The sequence below is a fragment of the Ranitomeya variabilis genome, chromosome 8 (assembly GCF_051348905.1).
Source record: "Ranitomeya variabilis isolate aRanVar5 chromosome 8, aRanVar5.hap1, whole genome shotgun sequence".
Lineage (NCBI taxonomy): Eukaryota > Metazoa > Chordata > Amphibia > Anura > Dendrobatidae > Ranitomeya > Ranitomeya variabilis.
The window spans coordinates 27,789,725-27,815,025 of NC_135239.1; the positions used below are offsets into that span (position 1 = coordinate 27,789,725).

Sequence of the window (25,301 nt, forward strand, 5' to 3'; positions counted from 1 at the left end):
CAATCCCTCCCCCAGATATGTGCAGCCGCTTATTTCTTGCCCTATAATGGCCATGTATATAGGGGTTCTGAGGACCCTCAAGCAGCGGACAGCTGTCCTATGGGTGTGACTTGCGATGACCTCGGCTCTGATGTCTTTGTCTCACAGTCCTCTTTTTTGGGTCCCTCTGTAGGGGCGCTCTGGGTCTGTATCGTCCTGAACCCCCACTGCAAACACGAAGAGAAAGCCTGTTGGCTGCGACAGCTGAAGAAGTGGAACGACATGGACGTGTGTCCGCTGGAGGATGGAAATTACGGCAACGACCTACCTAACATCACCAACGCCCTCCCTCAAAGCAACGGTCACGGTAAGGGCACAGGACGCTGCAAAAAAACAAACAAAAAAAAAACACTAACATTTCGTAAAATAGAAAGTTCTGCAACTTCTTAATACTTCACATGAAAACGTCCGTGAGGATGAACCTCCACATCTGCAGGCTGTCAGAACATGATGGGAGTTGTGGTTTCTGCACAGGTGGATAGCCCCAGGTTGCAGACCGCTCATCTAGGGTTTGTTTCCTGCAGAATCCTCCTGCGACCACCTGTCGTCTTCTCTCGTCTCTCCAGGTGTTTTTCACATTGTGCAAGAAGTGAAGTGTGGCGCTTAATAAACCTGCAGAGCTTTTTTTTTTCCTGAGAGCACTTTTGTGACCTCAGCATTCTCATCCTCCCCCCAATCATCTGATGAGCCGCACAAATCAATGTCTGAGGCCTCGTCAGACGCACTTGTCCTGATTGCCCTGCGTGCTGCGCTCTTGCTAGGAGGACAGGAGGTTGATTAAAGCTCAGCATTTACTTCCCTGTAGAGTTTTCTTCTGTTTAACTCTTCCACTCAGACAAAACTTATTCCTGTTCTGTGACCAAAGGCTGAGGACGTGAGAGCGACGCTCCTGCCGCACGCTGAGACTTCCTCTAAGTCAAAGCCATAAGACACTTAATGTAGCATGTCTTTATGTATCAGTCTGTTATATTCTGTAATTCAGAAAACGTCCTGATATCCAGCATTAACTGACAATTTATAGGTGCCAGACTAATGAATATCCAGGATAATGAGATGTCATCGGTGTTCAAAGATTATTGGACAAGTGACTATATTGGAAACTCATTAAGTATATCCAGCTCATTAGCTTATTCTACATGTAACATATATAAATAATCTGCTGAATATAAGCTCTGAATGTGTGTATAAAAATATATATTCGTACACGGCACAGGATAAGATCTATCTATCATCGATCGATCGAAAGATATATATATCTTATCCTATACTAATCCTGAGTTACATCCTGCATTATACTCCAGAGCTGCACTCACTATTCTGCTGGTGCAGTCACTGTGTACATACATTACATTACTAATCCTGAGTTACATCCTGTATTATACTCCAGAGCTGCACTCACTATTCTGCTGGTGCAGTCACTGTGTACCTACATTACTGATCCTGTACTGATCCTGAGTTACATCCTGTATTATATTCCAGAGCTGCACTCACTATTCTGCTGGTGCAGTCGCTGTGTACATACATTACATTACTGATCCTATGTTACAGCCTGTATTATACTCCAGAGCTGCATTCATTATTCTTTTTGCTTTAGCAAACCACGGCTGTTCCCCTGTAATTTAGGAGCTCGTACATGACGCGAGGCATCCAGCAGCCCCCATAGACATTGATCAGTAACATTGTGTGTTATTTTGCAGCGGTGACTTATGTTCCTGTCTCCTCTTACTTGTAGACTCTTTGGTGCGTCCACGGAGGACCGTGTTCACCCGTGCAATTGAAGCGTGTGACTTGCACTGGCAGGACAGCCACCTGCAGAGGATAATCAGCAGTGACTTCTACCTGTCGCCTGCCTGTCAGAGGGATGGCGAGAGTCTGCTCTTCAACTCCCAGGGACAGCCGCTGTGGCTGGGTGAGTATAGGGCCATAAACCTAAAGATTCCTCCCCAGCCTGATGAGCATCCAGTATCTTGTGAGATTGGGGACAATAAACACAATATGACTGATTTTATTATATGTCTGCCTTTCCCCTCTTCTCGGACTTTACATTTATGTATATATTTTTTTTACATTTAGAACACGTTCCTACAGCGTGTGCAAGAGTCGATGCCCTGCGATCCCACGGTTATCCCAAAGAAGCTTTACGCCTGGCAGTCGCCATAATAAGCACCTTGAGGTTACAGCAGCAACGGCAGCTGGAGATCTACAAGCAGCAGAAAAAAGGTGAATGCCGCTGATCATTGCCGACATATCACTTAGTTGTACCAGGATCGGCACATGTTTATGGCACTGGGTGCTTGCGGTGAGAGTGCGGCTTCGGGTGTTTGGCCTTTGGTCATTGCACGGTACGTAGCGCATAGGCTTGAGGTGGATGCATGGCACGGAGTTGCACTTTTTATTGGGAATCATTGATCTCCTGGTAGAGACATTTCTGACTTTCTTATTTCTGCAGAACTGATTCAGAGAAACACAACTACAATCACCAATCTGGAGGGATGGGTGGGTCACCCGCTAGACCCCGTTGGATGTCTATTTACCACTCTGACAGAAGCGTGCCATGTGGATGAAGAAAACACCATGGAGGTAACAGGTGAGAAGTCGTAACAATCCTCCCCCCGGGGTCTGCTCAGGCCAGGTGAAGTGCCCCCCATAGCTGACCATGCTTAGTACTGGATGACCCCCCAGTCACACCTATGTTTTTGCTCTTCATTATGACTTTTCTCTTTTTCCTTTACAGAAAGCAGCGAGTCTCAGCGCCCAAATTACCAACATGTTTGTGTTCCCAACGACTCCATGGAGAACGGAGAATCCTACCTTTCCTTGGCACTGGAGGTGGCGCTGATGGGCATGGGGCAGCAGCGACTGATGCCTGAAGGGTTGTATGCACAGGATAAGGTGTGCCGCAACGAGGAGCAGATCATCGGCCGCCTGCAGGAGCTGGAGCTCGATGCAGTGCTGGTCCAGACCTTGCGCAAACAGTGCATACTGCTGCTGGAGGGTAAGAGCGCCATCCTCTGGCTCTAGAGGGCATTGTATCCAGTCATTTGCCTATCACCTGACACAGAAGCAGAGGAGCAACAACGTGCAGAATCCTTGACATTTTCTTACTGTTTCAGGGGGTCCGTTCAGCGGTCTGGGAGAAGTCATCCATCGAGAGAGCGTCCCCATGCACACGTTTGCCAAATACCTCTTCTCTGCGTTGCTGCCCCACGATGCGGACTTGGCCTATAAACTGTCTCTCCGTGCAATGAGGTAAGTGCAGGGAGAGGGTATGCGGTTAATGGGATTGTCTCCATGTCATGTGAACTATGTGGGGGGCACAGAAGATGGGGTTATGCGTTAGATGCTCATCTTCAGGAATGGTGTGAGTGTCCTATCCAGATTTTATTTCACTTCATTGCTAGTATCATTGTCTTCTTCAGGCTCCCGGTGTTGGAGAGCAGTGCCCCCTCAGGCGACGTATCCCACCCTCATCACATTGTGTCCGTGGTGCCGAGCCGGTATCCTCGCTGGTTCACCCTGGGGCACCTGGAGTCACAGCAGTGCGAGCTGGCCTCCACCATGCTGACTGCTGCCAAAGGTGAGACGCTGCTGCCCCCAGTGGTGAAAATCAGACTTGCATTTAAAATTAATAGATTTTTGTTTCATTCCTTTGTTCTTTCATGTTATCTGCTTCATATCAGTGAATTGAAACATTGCTTATTTCAGCCAGAGCTTGACAACCTGTGCAACGGCTAGGCAGCACAAATCTCTCTCCTCTGCCATAGTCTATATGCAGGTTTTACAGTTACTACATTCACCTTTGCAGTCATTGATTACATTCACTTCGTATGTCGCCCCATCGACCCCCGACATGACATTTTCTCTCCTTTCTGCAGGTGACATGCTGCGACTCCGCACTGTTCTTGAAGCCATACAGCGGAACATCCATTCCTCCTCCCTGATCTTTAAGCTGGCTCAGGATGCCTTTAAGATCGCCACGCCAGCTGACAGCAGCTCGGATACGACGCTGCTCAATGTCGCATTGGAGCTGGGGCTGCAGGTAAGAAATGGCGCCCCTTCTTCACCTTCCTGACTTATTGATACGGTGTAACCCCTTTTAGAAATGTATAAATCTTTGACTCCCTCCACCTTCAGGTCATGAGAATGACGCTCAGCACCCTGAACTGGAGGCGCAGGGAGATGGTGCGGTGGCTGGTGACGTGTGCCACGGAAGTCGGTAAGTTGCATCGGCCATTGTGCGGAGGGCGGCATGTGATAAGACATCGCGGCAGGGGTCTGTACAGCGGGAAAAGGACCCGAAGGTGGTGGAGGTCCTTGTTCTACTCTGTATACAGAAAATGGCTAAAATGTGATACAAATACACAATTCCAAGGTCTACCAAATATCATGTAATAGATAAAGTACAGTATTACCCAAATATCGCACAATCCCGCACCCCCCTGGTGGAAAGGGTAGAAAAAAGTGGCATTTTCTTCTTTCCCCTCATCGCACCCCCACAATTCCTCATCCCATCGAGTATCTTCATGTTTTTACTTGACATACATCCATTCAGTTTTGTTTGTATATTTTCAAGCTGCCTTTCCTTTAATATATTAAATAATCCAAAAATATTTTATCCACAATAATCCATTGTGGCCGGTTCAGCTGTTTCATAGTCAGGAGCGCTCTCTCAGAAGATCGCTGAGAAAGCTGCTGTCAGACGTCTCTGGTCGGGGTTCATCTCTTGGAGAACAAAAAGTAATGGCAAGGCAAAATCAGACATGTTGGATCCTTACCTTCCCGACAATCAGCTTTCGGGGACCCCCATACATATTAGACTTTCGTTATCGGCAGGTTGGGCCGACGTTAAGTCTCGTGTGTGGGGGGCTTTACAGTCATCAGTGATTGGTAACATCTCGTCTTCTGCTTTCCTCGCAGGTGTCCGTGCCCTTGTGAGCATCCTCCAGACCTGGTATACACTTTTCACCCCCACAGAAGCCACCAGCATCGTAGCGGCAGCCGCCACCTCGCACAGCACCGTCCTACGACTAAACCTGGACTATGCACAGCGGGAAGAGCTCGCCAGCTGCTCAAGGACCTTAGCCCTGCAGTGCGCCATGAAAGACCCCCAAAACTGCGCCCTGTCGGCCCTGACCTTGTGCGAAAAAGATCACACGGCTTTTGAGACGGCTTACCAAATCGCGGTGGATGCCGCCTCGGGGGGCATGACCTACTCGCAGCTCTTCACTATCGCCCGCTATATGGAGCATCGGGGTTATCCACTGCGGGCGTTCAAACTCTGCTCACTTGCAATGAGCCACCTCAACCTGGCGTACAACCAGGACACGCACCCTGCCATTAATGACGTCCTATGGGCCTGCTCCCTCAGCCACTCGCTTGGGAAAAATGAATTGGCGGCATTAGTGCCTCTGGTGGTGAAAAGTGTGCACTGCGCCACTGTCTTATCAGACATCCTTAGACGATGCACGCTCACGGCTCCAGGACTGGCTGGGATTCCTGGCAGGCGGAATTCTGGTAAACTCATGTCCACAGACAAACCACCCTTGCGCCAGCTGCTAGATGCCGCGGTTGGCGCCTACATCAACACCACCCATTCCCGCCTCACACACATCAGCCCCCGGCACTATGGCGAGTTCATAGAGTTTCTCAGCAAAGCCCGCGAGACCTTCCTCCTGGGCCAGGACGGTTTACTGCAGTTCGCTCAGTTTATAGACAATTTAAAGCAGATCTATAAAGGCAAGAAGAAGCTGATGATGTTGGTCAGGGAGAGGTTTGGCTGAGGCTCGTACCTCTCCCGTCTCTTTACTCTGTCTGCATTCTTGTCTACGTGGGCCCCCAATACCCAAGGGGTCAAACCAGGACTGTCACAGCAGGAGCCTTTCATCACCTGCCAAACATTTCATCATTCTCTGGGGGAGGAGATGTTGGGGGGGGCACAGAGTCAGGACAGCTCACCTTCTCACGAGTGTAGCCAGCGCCGGGACTCTGGTTTGGTTCTTGCGAACGTCGGGCGCTTTTTAAAAAAAATTATTTAATGTAATTGGCGGCCATGTGAAGTTTGCTACTTCCTACCGGCATTGTCTGGAGGGAGATTTTGCCCTTTCCACTAGGTGGCGCTGCAGCAGGCACCATGCATCACGCCAGCAGGGGACAATATAATTCCTTCCGCTGGGAATGACTTCTGGTTCTGCATCACTCAGGGTTGACCAGTCTCATTCCTAGACCGAATTACCACCGGTTACACCAGGGAGATGCTACCGTAACCTGTGCCCCTCACAGACCATGACCCAGCCCAAACATTAGATGAGAAAAATGGCCCCCCAATGTATCACTAGAATCCCTCGATCCTCTCCGCTACGTGCAGTAAGGAGACCAACCTTTCCAGACATCCAACTGTGGAACTACAAGTCCCAGCATCGCCAGAGCCGTGAAATAGCCCTGCAACAAGTGGTGCTCCAGGCATACATTATAGCACTTATATAGTTACATAGGTTGAAAAAAAGATCTAGGTCCATCAAGTTTGACATTTCTCCACCAATTGTACATTCTGCAGGTGCTCAAGTGAGTGCACAGAAGGTCGACGACCAAATTCTGGCCAACACGTAGATAACTTTTCTATTAGTGCAGACACGCACCTGTCACATGGAGAAATGCAAAGGTATCTTTACCTTACAGGCCGTTATCGGTGACACCGCACACCTAGTTTTACTTTTTTTCAGAGTGCAGTACAGGGCAGTGACCACTAGAGGGCGACGATTTAGAAAGTTCTTAAACTTTTCCAATAATCTAATGTTTCGATTTCTCACCATTTTCAGGATCTCTGCTTGCTGTCATGGAATGGGAACCTCCTTGTGTTTAGACTAATGCATGTCACATCTGGAGGGTTTGTTACAGTAGTGTCCAGCCTAGACAACCCTCCGTAAATTAATCTGGCTGGACTGCAAACTAATTTACCTGCACTGATACATTGTAACACACCCTCAACTGTAAGATGTATAAGACTAGTGTCATGGCTTCCGTCATAACCACTGCGAATGATGAAAAGGAATCCTGATGGACCCGACGGAGGCCATTGGAGTACTGGTATTTGTGGCTACAAAAATGACCTTGCAATATACCAATATACTGGATGGAAAACAGTAGTGAAAGTGTTAACAAGGAGACTCATTCACTGACTGCAAGCAAGATCCTGAAAATGGTCAGGAACTGAAACAGAAAGGGCACCATTTAATATTGCATTTCCGTCTATTTTTTCTCCTATTTCATGTTTTGTTTTTTTTTGTTTGCGCCAAATACTTCTTTTATGTTGTGCTTATTTTGAAGTCTATTTTCAACTTATTTCCCCTCTATCCGCTAATGTGGCCGTGGTTTTACGATTTTTGCTCAAAGTGTACCCAAGTTTCCACCCCTGCAGTGAATTTTGTTTTAGACTCAAGAACTTTTTGCGCAAATGAGTTCCAAGCGATGTGTTTCTCTAAAAGAGCACAAAAAAAAAGCTAAAAGAGAGGGTTATTTTACTTTAAGCACAATTAATGAGTTTTTGTGCACCATATTGGAGAATTTGGCACTAAAAACCAGCAACAAATACAAGAAAAAAAAGAAGTAATTTAACAAAAAGAAAAATGCAAATAACTGTTGAATTGGCCCTAAAGTATATTAGAAAAGTACGAATCAACTCCATTTATAGAGAACTGCAAAAATCTCCTTAAAGGGAACCTGTCACCATGAAAATGCAGTTTAATATGCAGGCAGGGCCGGAGGAGCTGAGCAAAAGGTTTAGGCAGATGTGAAAAAAATGCTACAAACTAAGAAGGTTTCAAAAATAGAAGTGTTATTTTTTCTCAATCAGCAAAATGGATGACAAAAAGAGAAATCTAAACCACATCACTATTTGCTGACCGCCTTTTGCCTTCATCAGTTCTTCCTTGTACACTTGCACAGTCAGAGATTTTGTAGGATTATAATCGGGTTGTATGAGTACTAATCTAATTACACCAGCAAGTTGTAATAATTATTGTTTTGATATCAGTTGACACTGCTGTTAACTGAAACAGAAACAGCGGTGTAGAAGGCTTAAAACTGGGTGAGGAACAGCCAAACTCGGCTACAAAAGGTGAGGTTGTGGAAGACAGCTTCATTTCACAGGTCATATAGCATGGCAAGACTGAGCAAAGTAACAACATACAAGGTAGTTATACTGCATCAACAAGATAGAACGTAGTTATACTGCATCAAAAAATGCAATGTGGTTATACTGCATCAACAAGATACAAGGTAGTTATACTGCATCAACAAGATACAAGGTAGTTATACTGCATCATCAAACTACAAGGTAGTTATACTGCATCAACAAACTACAAGGTAGTTATACTGCATCAACAAACTACAAGGTAGTTATACTGCATCATCAAACTACAAGGTAGTTATACTGCATCAACAAACTACAAGGTAGTTATACGGCATCAGTAACGTCTCTTCCAAGCAGAAATTTTAAAGTAGACTGGGATTTCATGCTGTGAAGCTCTTTTTAAGAAGCACTAAGAAATGGGCAACGTTGAAGACCGTAGACGCAGTGGTTAGCCGTGAAGATCTAGTGAGACCCAGCTACAGCCATCTACTGCCGTAGAAGTATACCCAGAAGTCATCATTGCAAAAACCGTACCTTTCGACATGGAAGCAGGGCCAAGTGACTCATCTATGCATGAAAACATAGAAACTGGGGTGTAGAAGAATGCCAGCAAGTACCCTGGACTGACAAGTTAAAATATGGAATATTAGGCTGTAACACGGGGCAGTTTGTTTGCCGAGGGGCCGAAACAGCGGCACAATAATGTGTCTGCAGGGACAGTGAAGCACAGGGGAGGGTCCTGCAAGTTATTCATTTTAGCAAATGGAGGATTTTGTCAGGGTTAATGTTGTACTAAATGCTGAGAAATGATAGCAGATCGATCATGTAGTACCATCAGGGAGGCGTCTGATTGGCTCCAAATTTGTTATGCAGCAGGAAAACGACCCCAAATATTCAGCCAATGTCATTAAGAACAAGGAGTCTCGGACGTGATGATCCGGCCCCCGCAGAGCCCTGATCTCATCATCATCCTGTCTGTTTGGGATCTACATGAAGAGACAGAAGGATCTAAACAAGCGACATCCACAGAAGATCTGGGGTTATTTCCCCAAGATGTTTGGAACAACCTCCTGCCGAGTTCCATCAAAAACTGTGTACAAGTGTATAGAAGAATTGATGAAGACAAAGAGTGGTCACTAGTGATGGGCGAGCATGCTCGAGTGTTCTCCCGAGTATTTTGGGCGTGCTCGTATATTATGTTTGTGTCCCCGCAGCTTCATGATTAGTTAGACAACGTGAACACATGCAGGGATTGCCTGTTTGTTTCGGAATCCCCACAAGTATTCAGGCTGTCTAGCAGCCGCACATCATGCAGATGCGGGGACTCAAACATAACCTACGAGCACGCCGAATATTCGGAGAACACCTGAGCATGCTCGCTCATCACTAGCGGTCACCAAATATTGATGGGATTTAGATTTTTCTTTAGTTCATTAACGTTGCATTTTGTTAATTGATGATAATCTATTAACATTTCTACTTTTGAAAGTTTCTAAATGTGCAGCACTTTTTTTGAAAACCTGCCTAAAACTTTTGCACAGTGCTGTGTATACCAGCTTCCTCTACTTTAGAACAGCAACAACAAACTTTTGCATTACGCTTTTTTTCATCACGATGCCTGAAGATTGAGCTATATTCTCAATGATATGATGATAGGTCAGTTTTGCACTTTCTGGGTTCACGGTCCATACTCTGATAAGAATACCTGCCTGCCTGATACCTGCCTACAAGGCAGCGAGCCGAGGGCAGAAGACCCAGCGGTGGAGCCGGCTTCTCCTATAGATGGATCTAGGCCCCAATTCAGACAGTCAGAACCCCTACTCTAGTCTATGGGGCTGTTCACCTGGGTCACACAGAAACGTGTGTATGGGGCGCACAGATCCCATCCCTGCTTTATCCGTTTTTAACATTATAATGGAGATGCAAAGTTTTGGGGGGTTTTTTGGCTTATGAAAAAAAAAATCACTGATGGTTAAACCTGACACATTGACCAAAAACGGAACGTCAGTCGTTTATTTTTTTTCATGCATCAGACAACTGACGAGGAGCTACGTTCACACCTCAGTGTAAGACTCTTCTCTCTCGTGCCGTCCGTTTTATGTCCGTGTGGCATCCGTTTTCTAACTAGTCCCTTTTTCTTTTCCCAACAGACCATCTGAACTTTTATCCATTGACTTTTAATATCTCAGATGGAAAACAGAATTACAAACTTTATTTTATACAGTTTTCCGTAGATTTTTTCAAATCGGATGAGAATAGGACATATTCCGAGACTCACCCGAGCGATCACGTGGATCAGATCATGGACCAATAAAACTCAAAGGAAAAAAAAAACTGGACGGCACGAGGATGAGTCCCACAGATGTGAATGTAGCCTTAAGCTACGTGCCCGTGATGATTTTTCGATGTTGCAAATTTTCTGCACCTATTAAGTAAAATTTTGCAAAAATACGCTGCGTAAAAAAAAGCTTAAAAAACGTTATCGTTTGACCGTAGCAGTTTAGGCCTTTACGCCGACAGCCCACCGAGCCCCAGATCATCATGAAGGTTCACGTAAACTGTGCTCCAATCATTCCAGATCCAGAGGGTCCATCGCTCGCCCCCCGCCGTGCACCTCCCTCATCCTAAAGAGAAGTGTCTCCCGCCTCATCGCCGAACTGTAACTGAAACTCAGGGAACACTACACGATATAAAGTGACGACAAAGCGTTTATCGAGCTGTAAATACGAGAATATATGTGGATTATCAGATGTAACATACTAATTATTTATGACGGTTCTGTCCTTCTCCGCAGGGCGACGGTATACTTGAATGCTTTGGCTGGGGCGGTGCTTTAAGTGCTTTTCTCAGGAGGGAGGAGGGAAGCATTTCTTCTTTTTTTAGGGGAGGGGGTGTCATCTTTTGTGCAATGAGGTTTGGCTGTAATTTCTGGGAGACTTAAGACCGTGCCAAGAATCTGAGCTGGTCGATCCCTCCACCCTCCCCGCATTCATGACAGTTGTACAGAATGGATTTTTGCAATAATTAACACACCCTCCCGAGAAGAAAATTGAGTATCCTTAAACCCGGACCATTAATTTAGGGTTGTGTACTGTGAGGTTTAGCAATAACCGTGGTGCAGCAGGGGGCGACCCCCCACCCCCAAAAATACTTATGTCCTGTGAACTCTCCCTCGCACCAGTTTCTCTTCCCCTCCCTAATATTTATTTGTACCCCCTTATATGCATCCGTGAGTCACTCCTCTCCCAAACTGATGTCTTCTGCCGCCTGTCAGATGATGAAGCGGCCGGATCTCGGAGTGTGGGGGATGGGCGATTATCGGTTGTCACCGACTCCGTTGCCGCCATCACCCGTCTCTTTTTCTGCATCGCTTCTCCACGCCCCAGAGCGCGCTCGCCCCTCAGTATTCCTTGCCACAGACGTATCATTGATCTTATTTTTACCTGTTTTATTTGTATGCTCTTACTTTTTCTTTTGTGCAACCTCTTAATGTTTGTTAATATTAATAAGAAAATGAACCCTATTTATGTATTGCCGAAACCATTTTATATGAATTGTGTTGAAAATTTCAGTGCTTTTTTATGAATAAATTGTGAATCACAGACTTTTTTGTTTTCATGTTAACGGAACATTTAAAATGAGAGAATTCTAGTATCGATCCAGATCTGTGATATAAGATGCTGTAGTACCCGGCTGTAGTACATGCTGCATGAGATCGGCGCCAATGTCCAGCAGGGGGCGCACCGGATACACGCTGCATAAGATCAGCGCTAATGTCCAGCAGGGGGCGCACCGGATACATGCTGCATGAGATCAGCGCCAATGTCCAGCAGGGGGCGCACCGGATACACGCTGCATGAGATCAGCGCCAATGTCCAGCAGGGGGCGCACCGGATACACGCTGCATGAGACCGGCGCTAATGTCCAGCAGGGGGCGCACCGGATACATGCTGCATGAGATCAGCGCCAATGTCCAGCAGGGGGCGCACCGGATACACGCTGCATAAGATCGGCGCTAATGTCCAGCAGGGGGCGCACCGGACACATGCTGCATAAGATCAGCGCTAATGTCCAGCAGGGGGCGCACCGGATACATGCTGCATGAGATCAGCGCCAATGTCCAGCAGGGGGCGCACCGGATACACGCTGCATAAGATCAGCGCTAATGTCCAGCAGGGGGCGCACTAGATACACGCTGCATAGGATCGGCGCTAATGTCCAGCAGGGGGCGCAATGGATACACGCTGCATGAGATCAGCGCTAATGTCCAGCAGGGGGCGCACTAGATACACGCTGCATAGGATCGGCGCTAATGTCCAGCAGGGGGCGCAATGGATACATGCTGCATGAGATCAGCGCTAATGTCCAGCAGGGGGCGCAATGGATACATGCTGCATGAGATCGGCGCTAATGTCCAGCAGGGGGTGCAATGGATACATGCTGCATGAGATCGGCGCTAATGTCCAGCAGGGGGCGCAATGGATACATGCTGCATGAGATCAGCGCTAATGTCCAGCAGGGGGCGCACTAGATACACGCTGCATAGGATCGGCGCTAATGTCCAGCAGGGGGCGCAATGGATACATGCTGCATGAGATCGGCGCTAATGTCCAGCAGGGGGCGCAATGGATACATGCTGCATGAGATCAGCGCTAATGTCCAGCAGGGGGCGCACCGGATACATGCTGCATGAGATCGGCGCTAATGTCCAGCAGGGGGCGCACCGGATACATGCTGCATGAGATCAGTACTAATGTCCAGCAGGGGGCACACTCTGGGATTTCAAATTTTGCCCCATAGGAAAAATATTAGCAACTACATGCCTTTTCTACCCGATGCCCATATCTGCCGGCTCCGAGAAGTCACTGACCGATCCTACCGGCAATTCCAGTAACAGCACGTCTATGGACCAGTGGGTTCTCTTCGGCTCTGTTGATATCATGCTGATAGGCAGTGGAGAGCTGGTTCTCAAACCACAAGGAGCCAGCTATCAATCAGCAGGCATACCCCATGGACAGAACAGACAAGAAGCGGAAGAGCTGCTCTGTTGCCGTGAGCTCAAACAAAGCAGCAGGATCGCCTACAGGAGCGGTCTGTGACTGCTCCAAACTGGCAGAGATCAGTGCAGGCAGGTAGTTGCCTGCAAGATCTTTGCCTCATACGAAAAAAAAAAAAATAGCGTTAGATAACACCTTTAATTGCATGCAAGGAGCGCCCCCTGGTGGTGGCTGAGGTAGACTGCACCCCCTGAAAAGGAAGTTGTTGCTCTGATTCAGTCCAAAATTGGAAAAATATATATATTTTTTTAAAGTTTCCAGTATTATCCAGGACTTTAATATCAAGGACCCTGCTGGGAGGAACGTGCTGCAAAACCTGCACCATCCAGACGTACGGAGCAGAAGATCACAGATCAGTGATGATCTGTCCGACTGCATGGAGACAACACATCCGCTCACACCGCACGTCCCCTCCAGAACACATTTTATTCTATTAGATCAGACAATTACTGGGAGGTTGGAACATTTTCCTCTGACTCAGCAGAACATGAAGCAGCTTCCTCCATTCCAGCCAGAGCAGCGATCCTTGAAATCTAGGAGGAGGATCACCAGTTACTGCTTCTGTCCAGAGGTTAATTCTGCTACAACAGTCTTGTCATTAACCTCAGGGGAGCCGGTGCTGGGCCCGCTGGAATCATGTACTGTACGGCTCTGCCCTGCGCTGCAGTCACGTATTATACGGCTCTGCCTTCAGTTCTCCTTTTTCTCTGAGTATTTATGTACAGCAGAAATGAAGGCCCCAACGTGCGCCGGGTCCATGTCTGGATACAAACCATGACCCAAATTAGCAATGTAGCCGCGGCATCCAAAAGCCTCCAGCATCTTCTTCACAATCTCCTCAATGTTCTCCTGCAGGAAACGGGAGAGTAACGATCAGATCAGTCAGAGCAAAGTATAGATGACAGGACAACAAACCCAAGAGTTGCAAATATCCAGCATTCCAGTGACAAAGATCTACGGCCCAGCGCATCATACTGTCCTCACATACAGAGATCCAGGATAAAGGGGTGGAAGAAAAGATATTGCGCCCCCTATGTTCAAGACTATAACTACTATAATACTGCCCCTATGTACAAGAATATAACTACTATAATACTGCCTCCTATGTGCAAGAATATAACTACTATAATACTGCTCCTATGTACAAGAATATAACTACTATAATACTGCCCCTATGTACAAGAATATAACTACTATAATACTGCCTCCTATGTGCAAGAATATAACTACTATAATACTGCCCCTATGTACAGGAGTATAACTACTATAATACTGCCTCCTATGTGCAAGAATATAACTACTATAATACTGCTCCTATGTACAAGAATATAACTACTATAATACTGCCCCTATGTACAAGAATATAACTGCTATAATACTGCCCCTATGTACAAGAATATAACTACTATAATACTGCTCCTATGTCCAAGAATATAACTACTATAATACTGCCTCCTATGTGCAAGAATATAACTACTATAATACTGCTCCTATGTACAAGAATATAACTACTATAATACTGCCCCTATGTACAAGAATATAACTACTATAATACTGCCCCTATGTACAAGAATATAACTACTATAATACTGCCTCCTATGTGCAAGAATATAACTACTATAATACTGCCCCTATGTACAGGAGTATAACTACTATAATACTGCCTCCTATGTGCAAGAATATAACTACTATAATACTGCTCCTATGTACAAGAATATAACTACTATAATACTGCCCCTATGTACAAGAATATAACTGCTATAATACTGCCCCTATGTACAAGAATATAACTACTATAATACTGCTCCTATGTACAAGAATATAACTACTATAATACTGCTCCTATGTACAAGAATATAACTACTATAATACTGCTCCTATGTACAAGAATATAACTACTATAATACTGCCCCTATGTACAAGAATATAACTGCTATAATACTGCCCCTATGTACAAGAATATAACTACTATAATACTGCCTCCTATGTGCAAGAATATAACTACTATAGTACTGCCCCTATGTCCAAGAATATAACTACTATAATACTGCCTCTATGTACAAGAATATAACAAATGTAAATGTAAATGTCTCTTTTAATAACATGGGTAGTAGGGGGGTGACAAGGACACTAAACTTCAGGAGGGCAAATTTCCAACGGATGAGAGAGGATCTTGGTGCAATTAACTGGGACGATATCCTGAGACATAAAAATACACAAAGAAAATGGGAGAAGTTTATTAGCATCCTGGATAGGACCTGTGCACAGTATATACCGTATGGGAATAAACATACCAGAAATAGGAGGAAACCAATATGGCTAAATAGAGCTGTAAGGGGCGCAATAAGGGACAAAAAGAAAGCATTTAGAGAATTATAGGAAGTAGGTAGTGAGGAGGCATTAAATAAATTCTGTAAAAAGCAAATCAAGGCAGCAAAGATTGAGACAGAGAGACTCATTGCCAGAGAGAGTAAAAATAATCCCAAAATATTCTTTAACTATATAAATAGTAAGAAACTAAAAAATGACAGTGTTGGCCCCCTTAAAAATAGTCTGGGGGAAATGGTGGATGACGATGAGGAAAAAGCCAATATGCTAAATGACTTTTTTTTCATCAGTATTTACACAAGAAAATTCCATGGCAGCCAATATGACTAGTGATAAAAATTCCCCATTAAGTGTGACCTGCTTAACCCAGCAGGAAGTTCGGCGGCGTCTAAAAATCACTAAAATTGACAAATCTCCGGGCCCGGATGGGATACACCCCCGAGTACTGCAGGAACTAAGTACAGTCATTGATAGACCATTATTTTTAATCTTTAAAGAGTCCATAATAACAGGGTCTGTACCACAGGACTGGCGTATAGCAAATGTGGTGCCAATATTCAAAAAGGGGACAAAAACTGAACTCGGAAATTATAGGCCAGTAAGCTTAACCTCTACTGTGGGTAAAATCCTGGAGGGCATTCTAAGGGATGCTATGCTGGAGTATCTGAAGAGGAATAACCTCATGACCCAGTATCAGCACGGGTTTACTAGGGACCGTTCATGTCAGACTAATTTGATCAGCTTCTATGAAGAGGTAAGTTCCGGACTGGACCAAGGGAACCCAGTGGATGTAGTGTATATGGACTTTTCAAAAGCTTTTGATACGGTGCCACACAAAAGGTTGATACATAAAATGAGAATAATGGGGATAGGGGAAAATATGTGTAAGTGGGTTAAGAGCTGGCTCAGGGATAGGAAACGAAGGGTGGTTATTAATGGAGAACACTCGGACTGGGTCGCGGTTAGCAGTGGGGTACCACAGGGGTCAGTATTGGGCCCTCTTCTTTTTAACATATTTATTAATGACCTTGTAGGGGGCATTCAGAGTAGAATTTCAATATTTGCAGATGACACTAAACTCTGCAGGGTAATCAATACAGGGGAGGACAATTTTATATTACAGGCCGATTTATGTAAACTAGAAGCTTGGGCTGATAAATGGCAAATGAGCTTTAATGGGGATAAATGTAAGGTCATGCACTTGGGTAGAAGGAATAAGATGTATATCTATGTGCTTAATTCTAAAACTCTGGGCAAAACCGTCAATGAAAAAGACCTGGATGTATGGGTGGATGACAAACTCGCATTTAGTGGCCAGTGTCAGGCAGCTGCTACAAAGGCAAATAAAATAATGGGATGCATTAAAAGAGGCATAGATGCTCATGAGGAGAACATAATGTTACCTCTATACAAGTCACTAGTGCGACCACACTTAGAATACTGTGCACAGTTCTGGTCTCCGGTGTATAAGAAAGACATAGCTGAACTGGAGCGGGTGCAGAGAAGAGCGACCAAGGTTATTAGAGGACTGGGGGGTCTGCAATACCAAGATAGGTTATTACACTTGGGGCTATTTAGTTTGGAAAAACGAGGGCTAAGGGGTGATCTTATGTTAATGTATAAATATATGAGGGGACAGTACAAAGACCTTTCTGATGATCTTTTTAATCATAGAACCGAGACAGGGACAAGGGGGCATCCACTACGTCTGGAGGAAAGAAGGTTTAAGCATAATAACAGGAACAGATGATTGGCCTCGGGGAGACCAAAACATCCAACACCGCGGAGACACCATCACGTGTTTCTCAACGCAGTGATCCAGAACACTGGGGCAGTGTTCTGGATCACTGCGTTGAGAAACACGTGATGGTGTCTCCGCGGTGTTGGATGTTTTGGTCTCCCCAAGGCCAATCATCTGTTCCTTCACAGCCTTTTACTAGGCACTGCTCCTAATAGCCAGATTCCTACTCCACACTGATGAGGGGCAAACACCCCGAAACAGCTGTCTGTGGATGGATACCATGCTTGGCATAGGTGGTTTTCCTGTATTGGATGTTTTCCTTTATTGGATGCTACCCTTCCCGTGGTTGTTCCCTCCCAGGGAAAGGTCTGGCTATTCACTGCTTGCATCGAGAAACACGTGATGGTGTCTCCGCAGCCATCCTACATGCATAAGCATAATAACAGACGCGGATTCTTTACTGTTAGAGCAGTGAGACTATGGAACTCTCTGCCGTATGATGTTGTAATGAGCGATTCATTACTGAAATTTAAGAGGGGACTGGATACCTTTCTGGAAAAGTATAATGTTACAGGGTATATATATTAGATTCCTTGATAAGGCGTTGATCCAGGGAACTAGTCTGATTGCCGTATGTGGGGTCGGGAAGGAATTTTTTTCCCCATGGTGGAGCTTACTCTTACCACATGGGGTTTTTTTGCCTTCCCCTGGATCAACGTGTTAGGGCATGCTAGGTTAGGCTATGGGTTGAACTAGATGGACTTAAAGTCTTCCTTCAACCTTAATAACTATGTAACTATGTATGTAACTACTATAATACTGCTCCTATGTACAAGAATATAACTACTATAATACTGCTCCTATGTACAAGAATATAACTACTATAATACTGCCCCCTATGTCCAAGAATATAACTACTATAATACTGCCCCCTATGTCCAGGAATATAACTACTATAATACTGCCCCTATGTACAAGAATATAACTACTATAATACTGCCCCTATGTACAAGAATATAACTACTATAGTACTGCTCCTATGTACAAGAATATAACTACTATAATACTGCCCCCTATGTACAAGAATATAACTACTATAATACTGCTCCTATGTCCAAGAATATAACTACTATAATACTGCCTCCTATGTCCAAGAATATAACTACTATAATACTGCCCCTATGTACAAGAATATAACGTGAAATGTATAATGGACTCTCTTGATCCCCAATATATAAACGTCACCTGTAAGGATCTGGAAGTTTTCATGTATGAAGCGTTCCCTCCCTGTAATACACTATAAACCCTGCGGCCGGGTCTCGCTCTCACCTTGCTGCCGTACAGGGCGCACGGATCCATGTTTCCTTGTAGCGTCACTCTCTTCCCCGTTTTCTCCCTGAAATAAAAGGTTGATGCTGACGTTCTGCAGTACGTACGGTTTAATAGAAGGAAGAATATTAAGAGTTAAATGTCAGATGAGAGATTTACAGCGACACCAGAGAGTAGAGGAAAAACTAAGGGTACCGTTACACAAAACGATTTACCAACGATCACGACCAGCGATACGACCTGGCCGTGATCGTTGGCAAGTCGTTGTGTGGTCGCTGGGGAGCTGTCACACAGACCGCTCTCCAGCGACCAACGATGCCGAAGTCCCCGGGTAACCAGGGTAAACATCGGGTTACTAAGCGCAGGGCCGCGCTTAGTAACCCGATGTTTACCCTGGTTACCATCGTAAATGTAAAAAAAAAAAAAAAAAAAAAAACAAAAACGTACATACTCACATTCCGGTGTCCGTCAGGTCCCCTGCCGTCCGCTTTCCGCACTGACTGAGTGCCGGCCGTAAAGTGAAAGCAGAGCACAGTGGTGACGTCACCGCTGTGCTCTGCTTTTACTTTCCGGCCAGCAGTCAGTCAGTGCGGGAAGCAGACGGCTAGGGACCTGACGGACACCGGAATGTGAGTATGTACGTTTTTTGGGTTTTTTTACATTTACGATGGTAACCAGGGTAAACATCGGGTTACTAAGCGCGGCCCTGCGCTTAGTAACTCGATGTTTACCCTGGTTACAAGCGAACGCATCGCTGGATCGGTGTCACACACACCGATCCAACGATGACAGCGGGAGATCCAGCGACGAAAGAAAGTTCCAAACGATCTGCTACGACGTACGATTCTCAGCAGGGTCCCTGATCGCTGCTGCGTGTCAGACACAGCGATATCGTATGGATATCGCTGGAACGTCACGGATCGTACCGTCGTAGCGACAAAAGTGCCACTGTGAGACGGTACCCTAAGTCTTAGGGAATGTAGTGAGAAACAATGAGGACTAATAACCCTGGCTCCTGCCCGTCTCACCTGGCCTCCTGGGGTCGGATCGTCCAGTCCAGACCAACCACCTCATATCCCGACTGGGACAGATCCTCTAATCCGTAATGTGCGTCTTTGGCGAAAACGATCTGTAAGACAAGATCATTCTACAATGGATCCAGCATTGAGATCCCATCACTGATATATTTTGCCTTTAACACATTGTATCACAATGTATAAGCACAAAAAAAAATAAAGAGAATTGTTCAGCTTGAGGAACAGCTTGTCTAGACTGATACACTGTAACAAACCCTCAGCTCTGTCACCAGTTTGATTTCAGTGGATGGAATTTGGATTCTGAATCTTTACAATAGTGACGACCTGGCGCGCTGCATTACAAAGTTGCAGAAGTTTTTAGAATGACGCAGCCATTACTTTTGTGGCCGATGTATGTGACATATCTGGGGGTACACGGGTGCAGGACCCTTCCCTTGTGCGCACAGGGTCTCACCATAGGTACTTGCTCCAGCCCCTCCGCTTTCAGCTTCTGCTTCACTCTGCGTGAGATTTCCCGGAGATACGGCAAAGAAAAGTCTGCAAACTGCTGGGGTCCGAGGCAGCCGGCGTGAGACTCAAACACCTGCAGAGCCTAAAACGAGACACGAGAGTCGTTACAGGACGCGGCATCCTACCTGCAGAGACCGGCCACCGAATCCTGCTCTACCTGGGCGCCTGCTGCCACCTGGCCCACCAAGTAGTCCACGATGACGTCCGTGAGTTGCTGCAGCAGCTGGTGACTGGCGCTCGTGTTCTGGTAGAGCCAGCGTTTGGCTTTGGACATGGTGTTGGAGCCTCCTCCTTCTATCATATAGGTCATCAGCGTCCACTGTGCGGAGACGAGAGGACATTAAGCATCTATGAACGGGTCCTGCGCCTTCTCCATCACCGTCAGTGACACTTACCGGAGCGCCGGTGAACCCAATCAGCGGGACCTGCCCGGCTATTTTATGACGAGTCAGTGTGATCGCCCGAAACACGTAACCCAGCTCCTGAGACACGTCCACTGTAGGCTTCAGTTTCTGCAGATCCTCTGGGCCTTTAAGAGGCTCTGGGAATACCGGTCCCCTCCCTGGCTCCATGCGGATCTCCATCCCCAGTGCCTGGACCATGGGAAGAATATAATACAGTCAAAACAAGTTCTAGGAAAGTGTATGGCCCTTTAAGAGTGGTGCAGCACTGCAGAGGATTTAAGGTTGGTGTTATTTCCTATTAGGTCTTTTGGAGTCTGCCACCCTCTAGTGGTAAAAATAATTATTACACCACACGACATTGATAATGTAGACGTTATAGAATTGGTCGTCCACTCGGTTTTGCTTTAAGAATGACCCAGATGTGCGGGAAGAAGTGTCATGGCGTCGGCTTTTTACCTACAGTATATCCACACACATATCTGCACACAGACTGAGCTCGTATATAAAAACAGATGATCACCTGCGGAATAACCAAAATATCCGAGAAAATAATCGCAGCATCCAAGGGGAACCGGCGCAGCGGCTGCAAAATAAAAAGGTAAAGGCAAATAATCTTACTGCTTAACTGGAGCACAACCCCCATTATCCCTCCCAGCACCATCCCCAGCATTACCTGTAACGTCAGCTCACAGCAAACCTCGGGGCTCCGACACGAAGCAAAGAAATCCTGAGCGGCGCGGGTCTCCCGGAATTCTGCACAGTAGAGAGGGAAACATGACATGAAGTCCATCCACCAGGAGGCAGCACTGAGCGAGCGGCCATAAGCTGGGTACGGGGGTATTATCATAGGGTTCCTGCGCCTCTATCACTGCTGATAACATTAGGTACCAGATCTAGTGCACTGCGAACAAGGCACTGAGAAATGCATCGGCCCAGAAGTGTTGTCATAGGGAGAGACACAGAAAATATCTTCTGAAGAGATATTAGAAAATCTTTAAAAACTTAGATAATTCAGGACAAGAATACGAAATTTAGAATTAGTTTATTAAAAAAAAAAAAAACATCAGAAAGATGCATCTGACAGGCGACGTCTTCTCATCCTCCGGTTACTTCCAGAGCTGCATGCAAAGGATCCATGCAATATAAAGTAAAGCAGAGGTGACACCCGGCTACTAATCTGCAGCTTTACAGCGGAGCAGTGGTGGAAACATCACAGGGAGCCGATCATTCGCTTATTCTATAGAATCACCGACCTGGTAGATATCTGCCCGCCTGTCGCATACACCACACCGGCACATGGCGGCACTCTTCTCCCCGAGCGGCGCGGAGGAAGGTATCGTTCTTCAGAGCTGGGAAACCCTTGGGCCTGGGACAGAAGGATGAGAATCACTGATCGGTGGAACGGCCCCTTGTAAGGTATCATTACCCTGGAGAGGCTGCGCCCATCACGTGCCAGACGGTGCAGCTCCCGTAGTCCTGCAGCAGCCCCCCCACAGTCCCGCAGCAGCACCCCCCACAGTGCCCCCCCACAGTCCCGCAGCAGCCCCCCCACAGTCCCGCAGCAGCCCCCCCACCCAACAGTCCCGCAGCAGCGGCCCCCACAGTGTCACCCCACAGTCCCGCTGCAGCCCCCCCCACAGTCTCGCAGCAGCACCCCCCACAGTGCCCCCCCACAGTCCCGCAGCAGCCCCCACAGTCCCGCAGCAGCACCCCCCACAGTGCCCCCCCACAGTCCCGCAGCAGCACCCCCCACAGTGCCCCCCCACAGTCCCGCAGCACCCCCCACAGTGCCCCCCCACAGTCCCGCAGCAGCACCCTCCACAGTGCCCCCCCCCACAGTCCCGCAGCAGCACCCCACAGTGGCCCCCCACATCCCACTATTGTTATAGTCACAGCTCCTATAATAAATGGGGGGATATAATATGTCGCCGCTCATCTCCGCAGCCCCTCATGGAGAAGAGACCGGTAAGATGGAATCGCCCTACAGAAATTCTACGACCCCCCCCCCCCACACACACCCCGGACATGTGGCCCCTTATCTCCGCTCTCGGGTCACGCCTGCGGGCTTAGAGCCGGATCCCGTTATCTAGAGGCTGCAGACAAAACCATCAAAGGGGCAATGGAGGGGGCACCACCCTGCTGACACACGGCATTAGTGGGGGTCCGGGCCCTTGGTGCCGGCACAGACTGGAACGTTTAAACCGATAAAGACCACAAACGTATGGCCCGGGCTGCCGCAGGGAGAGGGGCGAGCGCCGGACCAGCAGATGCCGGCTGTGCTATAAAGAGGTGCGCAGCCTGTAGCGCAGAATCAGGGGGCAGAGGCCCCGCCACTAGGGGGCAGCAGATTAGTGTCAGGGCCCTCTGGGCTGCAGGAAAGACACAACAATATATTTCCCTATTAGTTACAATTGAAGTTCAGCCCAGACGCCATCCTCCTCCCCTCACACACGGCGCCGGAGAACGCGGACATCAGGCCGGTACAATAACGGATCCCAACCCTCCAGCCCTTACACGGGTGACCCTCTAACGTCACAGCGACCCCCAACCCTCCAGCCCTTACACGGGTGATCCCGCCTCCCCCAGCAGAGCCGTCTATACTCACAGCAGCTGCTCCATGACACCGCTGTGTATGAGGCAGTGACAGCACAGGGACTACTACCCTCAGCCTCCTCCGTCCACGCCTCCACATGGGCGCAGCCATAGAGTTCACTTATCTAATAACCACGCCCGCTTGCCGTTACCTAACGTATTAAGAGGACGGCAGCCATTGGTTAGAAAATTCCCTGCTGGCCAATCAGGGTTGAGAACACAAAGAGCGTTACTAAGCAACCGGACGGTGGGGCCGGAAGAGGTTACTCTGCTGTCAGTGTGACCTTACCGTACTTATCATAAAATGTGCGCACATTAAAGGAACATAAAATAATAAATCTGTGGTGATGTTGGGCTGTGGTGGATTTCTGCAGACTCTGACGTCACATGTCAGTGATATTGTCATTAGTCCTGGTGAACTACGAGTCCCAGCTATTCTTCCTTCTTACTTTTGATGCAAAGATTCAAGATTCAAAGAAGCTTTATTGGCAGGACCAAATACACATCAGTTTTGCCAAAGCAAGTGTATAAAGGCAATAGGGATAGGGACTGTGGGGATGTTGGGTAGGAGCTGTAGGGGAGGTGGATGGGGGCAGATCCAGGGTAGGGGCTATAGTCCATGGCATAGGGAAGGTGGATGGGGGCAGATCCAGGGTGGAGGCTATAGTCCATGGCATAGGGGAGGTGGATGGGGGCAGATCCATTGTGGGGGCTATAGTCCATGGCATAGGGGAGGTGGATGGGGGCAGATCCATTGTGGGGGCTATAGTCCATGGCATAGAGAAGGTGGATGGGGGCAGATCCATTGTGGGGGCTATAGTCCATGGCATAGGGGAGGTGGATGGGGGCAGATCCAGGGTAGGGGCTATAGTCCATGGCATAGGGGAGGTGGATGGGGGCAGATCCATTGTGGGGGCTATAGTCCATGGCACAGGGAAGGTGGATGGGGGCAGATCCAGGGTAGGGGCTATAGTCCATGGCATAGGGGAGGTGGATGGGGGCAGATCCATTGTGGGGGCTATAGTCCATGGCATAGGGGAGGTGGATGGGGGCAGATCCAGGGTGGGGGCTATAGTCCATGGCATCAGAGGTCTCTTTCTCGCAGTCTATGACATTCGCTCACATACCGCGCTGCTATCTCCACTGCTCTCTCTTCTTCTCCCAGCAGGATATATGTTTTCCTTATTCATGGTGATGAAGTCCGGGAAGAGATGTGAAATGTCATTTATACTATGTAGAGCTCTACATAGTCAATGCGGCCATTGAGTTCAGGGGCTTACATGTCGGAAATCACCCTGGAAACATGCAGCGCTGTGGGACACGTTTAACTACAGGCCGCGGTTTATGGAGGCCTGCGCCCAGCGTCACACGGATTATTCTGTACGGCACAGGGGGCTGCACCGACCCCTCTAATGTAACTGTAGCGGGCCACCGTATACATAGACTCCAGGTCTGCGGCCGACCCAGCGACAAAGGTCACCACATTTCTATGTAGGGGTAAGAGGAGAACAGAGGAGTCCGGAGGGGACAGAGAGGACCGGAGGGGACAGAGAGGACCGGAGGGGTCAGAGGAGTCCAGAGGGGACAGAGGAGTCCGGAGGGGACAGAGTGGACTGGAGGGGACAGAGGAGAACAGAGGGGACAGAGTGGACTGGAGGGGACAGAGGGGTCCGGAGGGGACAGAGAGGACCGGAGGGGACAGAGTGGACTGGAGGGGACAGAGGAGAACAGAGGGGACAGAGAGGACCGGAGGGGACAGAGTGGACCGGAGGGGACAGAGGAGTCCGGAGGGGACAGAGTGGACCGGAGGGGACAGAGGCGTCCGGAGGGGACAGAGTGGACTGGAGGGGACAGAGGAGTCCGGAGGGGACAGAGAGGACCGGAGGGGACAGAGGAGAACAGAGGGGACAGAATGGACCAGAGGGGACAGAGTGGACTGGAGGGAACAGAGTGGACCGGAGGGGACAAAGTGGACCGGAGGGGACAGAGTAGACCGGAGGGGACAGAGTGGACTGGAGGGGACAGAGTAGACCGGAGGGAACAGAGTGGACTGGAGGGGACAGAGTGGACTGGAAGGAACAGAGAAGTCCGGAGGGGACAGAGTGGACTGGAGGGGACAGAGGAGAACAGAGGGGA

General features: G+C 47.7%; 2 protein-coding genes across 3 annotated transcripts in view; one reads left to right on the forward strand and one right to left on the reverse strand.

Moving 5' to 3' along the window:
* ZSWIM5 (zinc finger SWIM-type containing 5) overlaps window positions 1-7,614 on the forward strand; it is a 62,818-nt gene extending 55,204 nt beyond the window's left edge. The window contains exons 5-14 of the mRNA XM_077276007.1: window positions 173-346; window positions 1,772-1,948; window positions 2,113-2,259; window positions 2,489-2,626; window positions 2,774-3,034; window positions 3,153-3,288; window positions 3,459-3,616; window positions 3,915-4,078; window positions 4,174-4,255; window positions 4,957-7,614. Coding sequence (XP_077132122.1) covers window positions 173-346; window positions 1,772-1,948; window positions 2,113-2,259; window positions 2,489-2,626; window positions 2,774-3,034; window positions 3,153-3,288; window positions 3,459-3,616; window positions 3,915-4,078; window positions 4,174-4,255; window positions 4,957-5,819 — 2,300 coding nt within the window. The 3' untranslated portion in view covers window positions 5,820-7,614. The remainder of the gene's footprint in view (window positions 1-172; window positions 347-1,771; window positions 1,949-2,112; window positions 2,260-2,488; window positions 2,627-2,773; window positions 3,035-3,152; window positions 3,289-3,458; window positions 3,617-3,914; window positions 4,079-4,173; window positions 4,256-4,956) is intronic.
* A 4,079-nt stretch (window positions 7,615-11,693) lies between these two features.
* On the reverse strand, window positions 11,694-23,313 carry UROD (uroporphyrinogen decarboxylase). Of its 2 annotated transcripts, none has more exons than XM_077276008.1 (10): window positions 23,179-23,313; window positions 21,827-21,939; window positions 21,247-21,326; window positions 21,094-21,156; window positions 20,565-20,762; window positions 20,327-20,488; window positions 20,114-20,251; window positions 19,651-19,751; window positions 18,623-18,689; window positions 11,694-14,073 (listed from the first exon to the last, which is right to left on the reverse strand). In XM_077276008.1, the coding sequence occupies exons 1-10, from the start codon at window positions 23,190-23,192 to the stop codon at window positions 13,915-13,917; spliced, it is 1,095 nt and encodes a 364-aa protein (XP_077132123.1). In that variant the 5' UTR covers window positions 23,193-23,313; the 3' UTR covers window positions 11,694-13,914. The 2 variants fall into 2 exon arrangements, with proteins under 2 accessions (XP_077132123.1, XP_077132124.1); XM_077276009.1 differs by lacking the exon at window positions 23,179-23,313 and adding an exon at window positions 22,983-23,109 and having other exon boundaries at window positions 13,453-14,073.
* Between the last annotated feature and the right edge of the window lie 1,988 nt (window positions 23,314-25,301).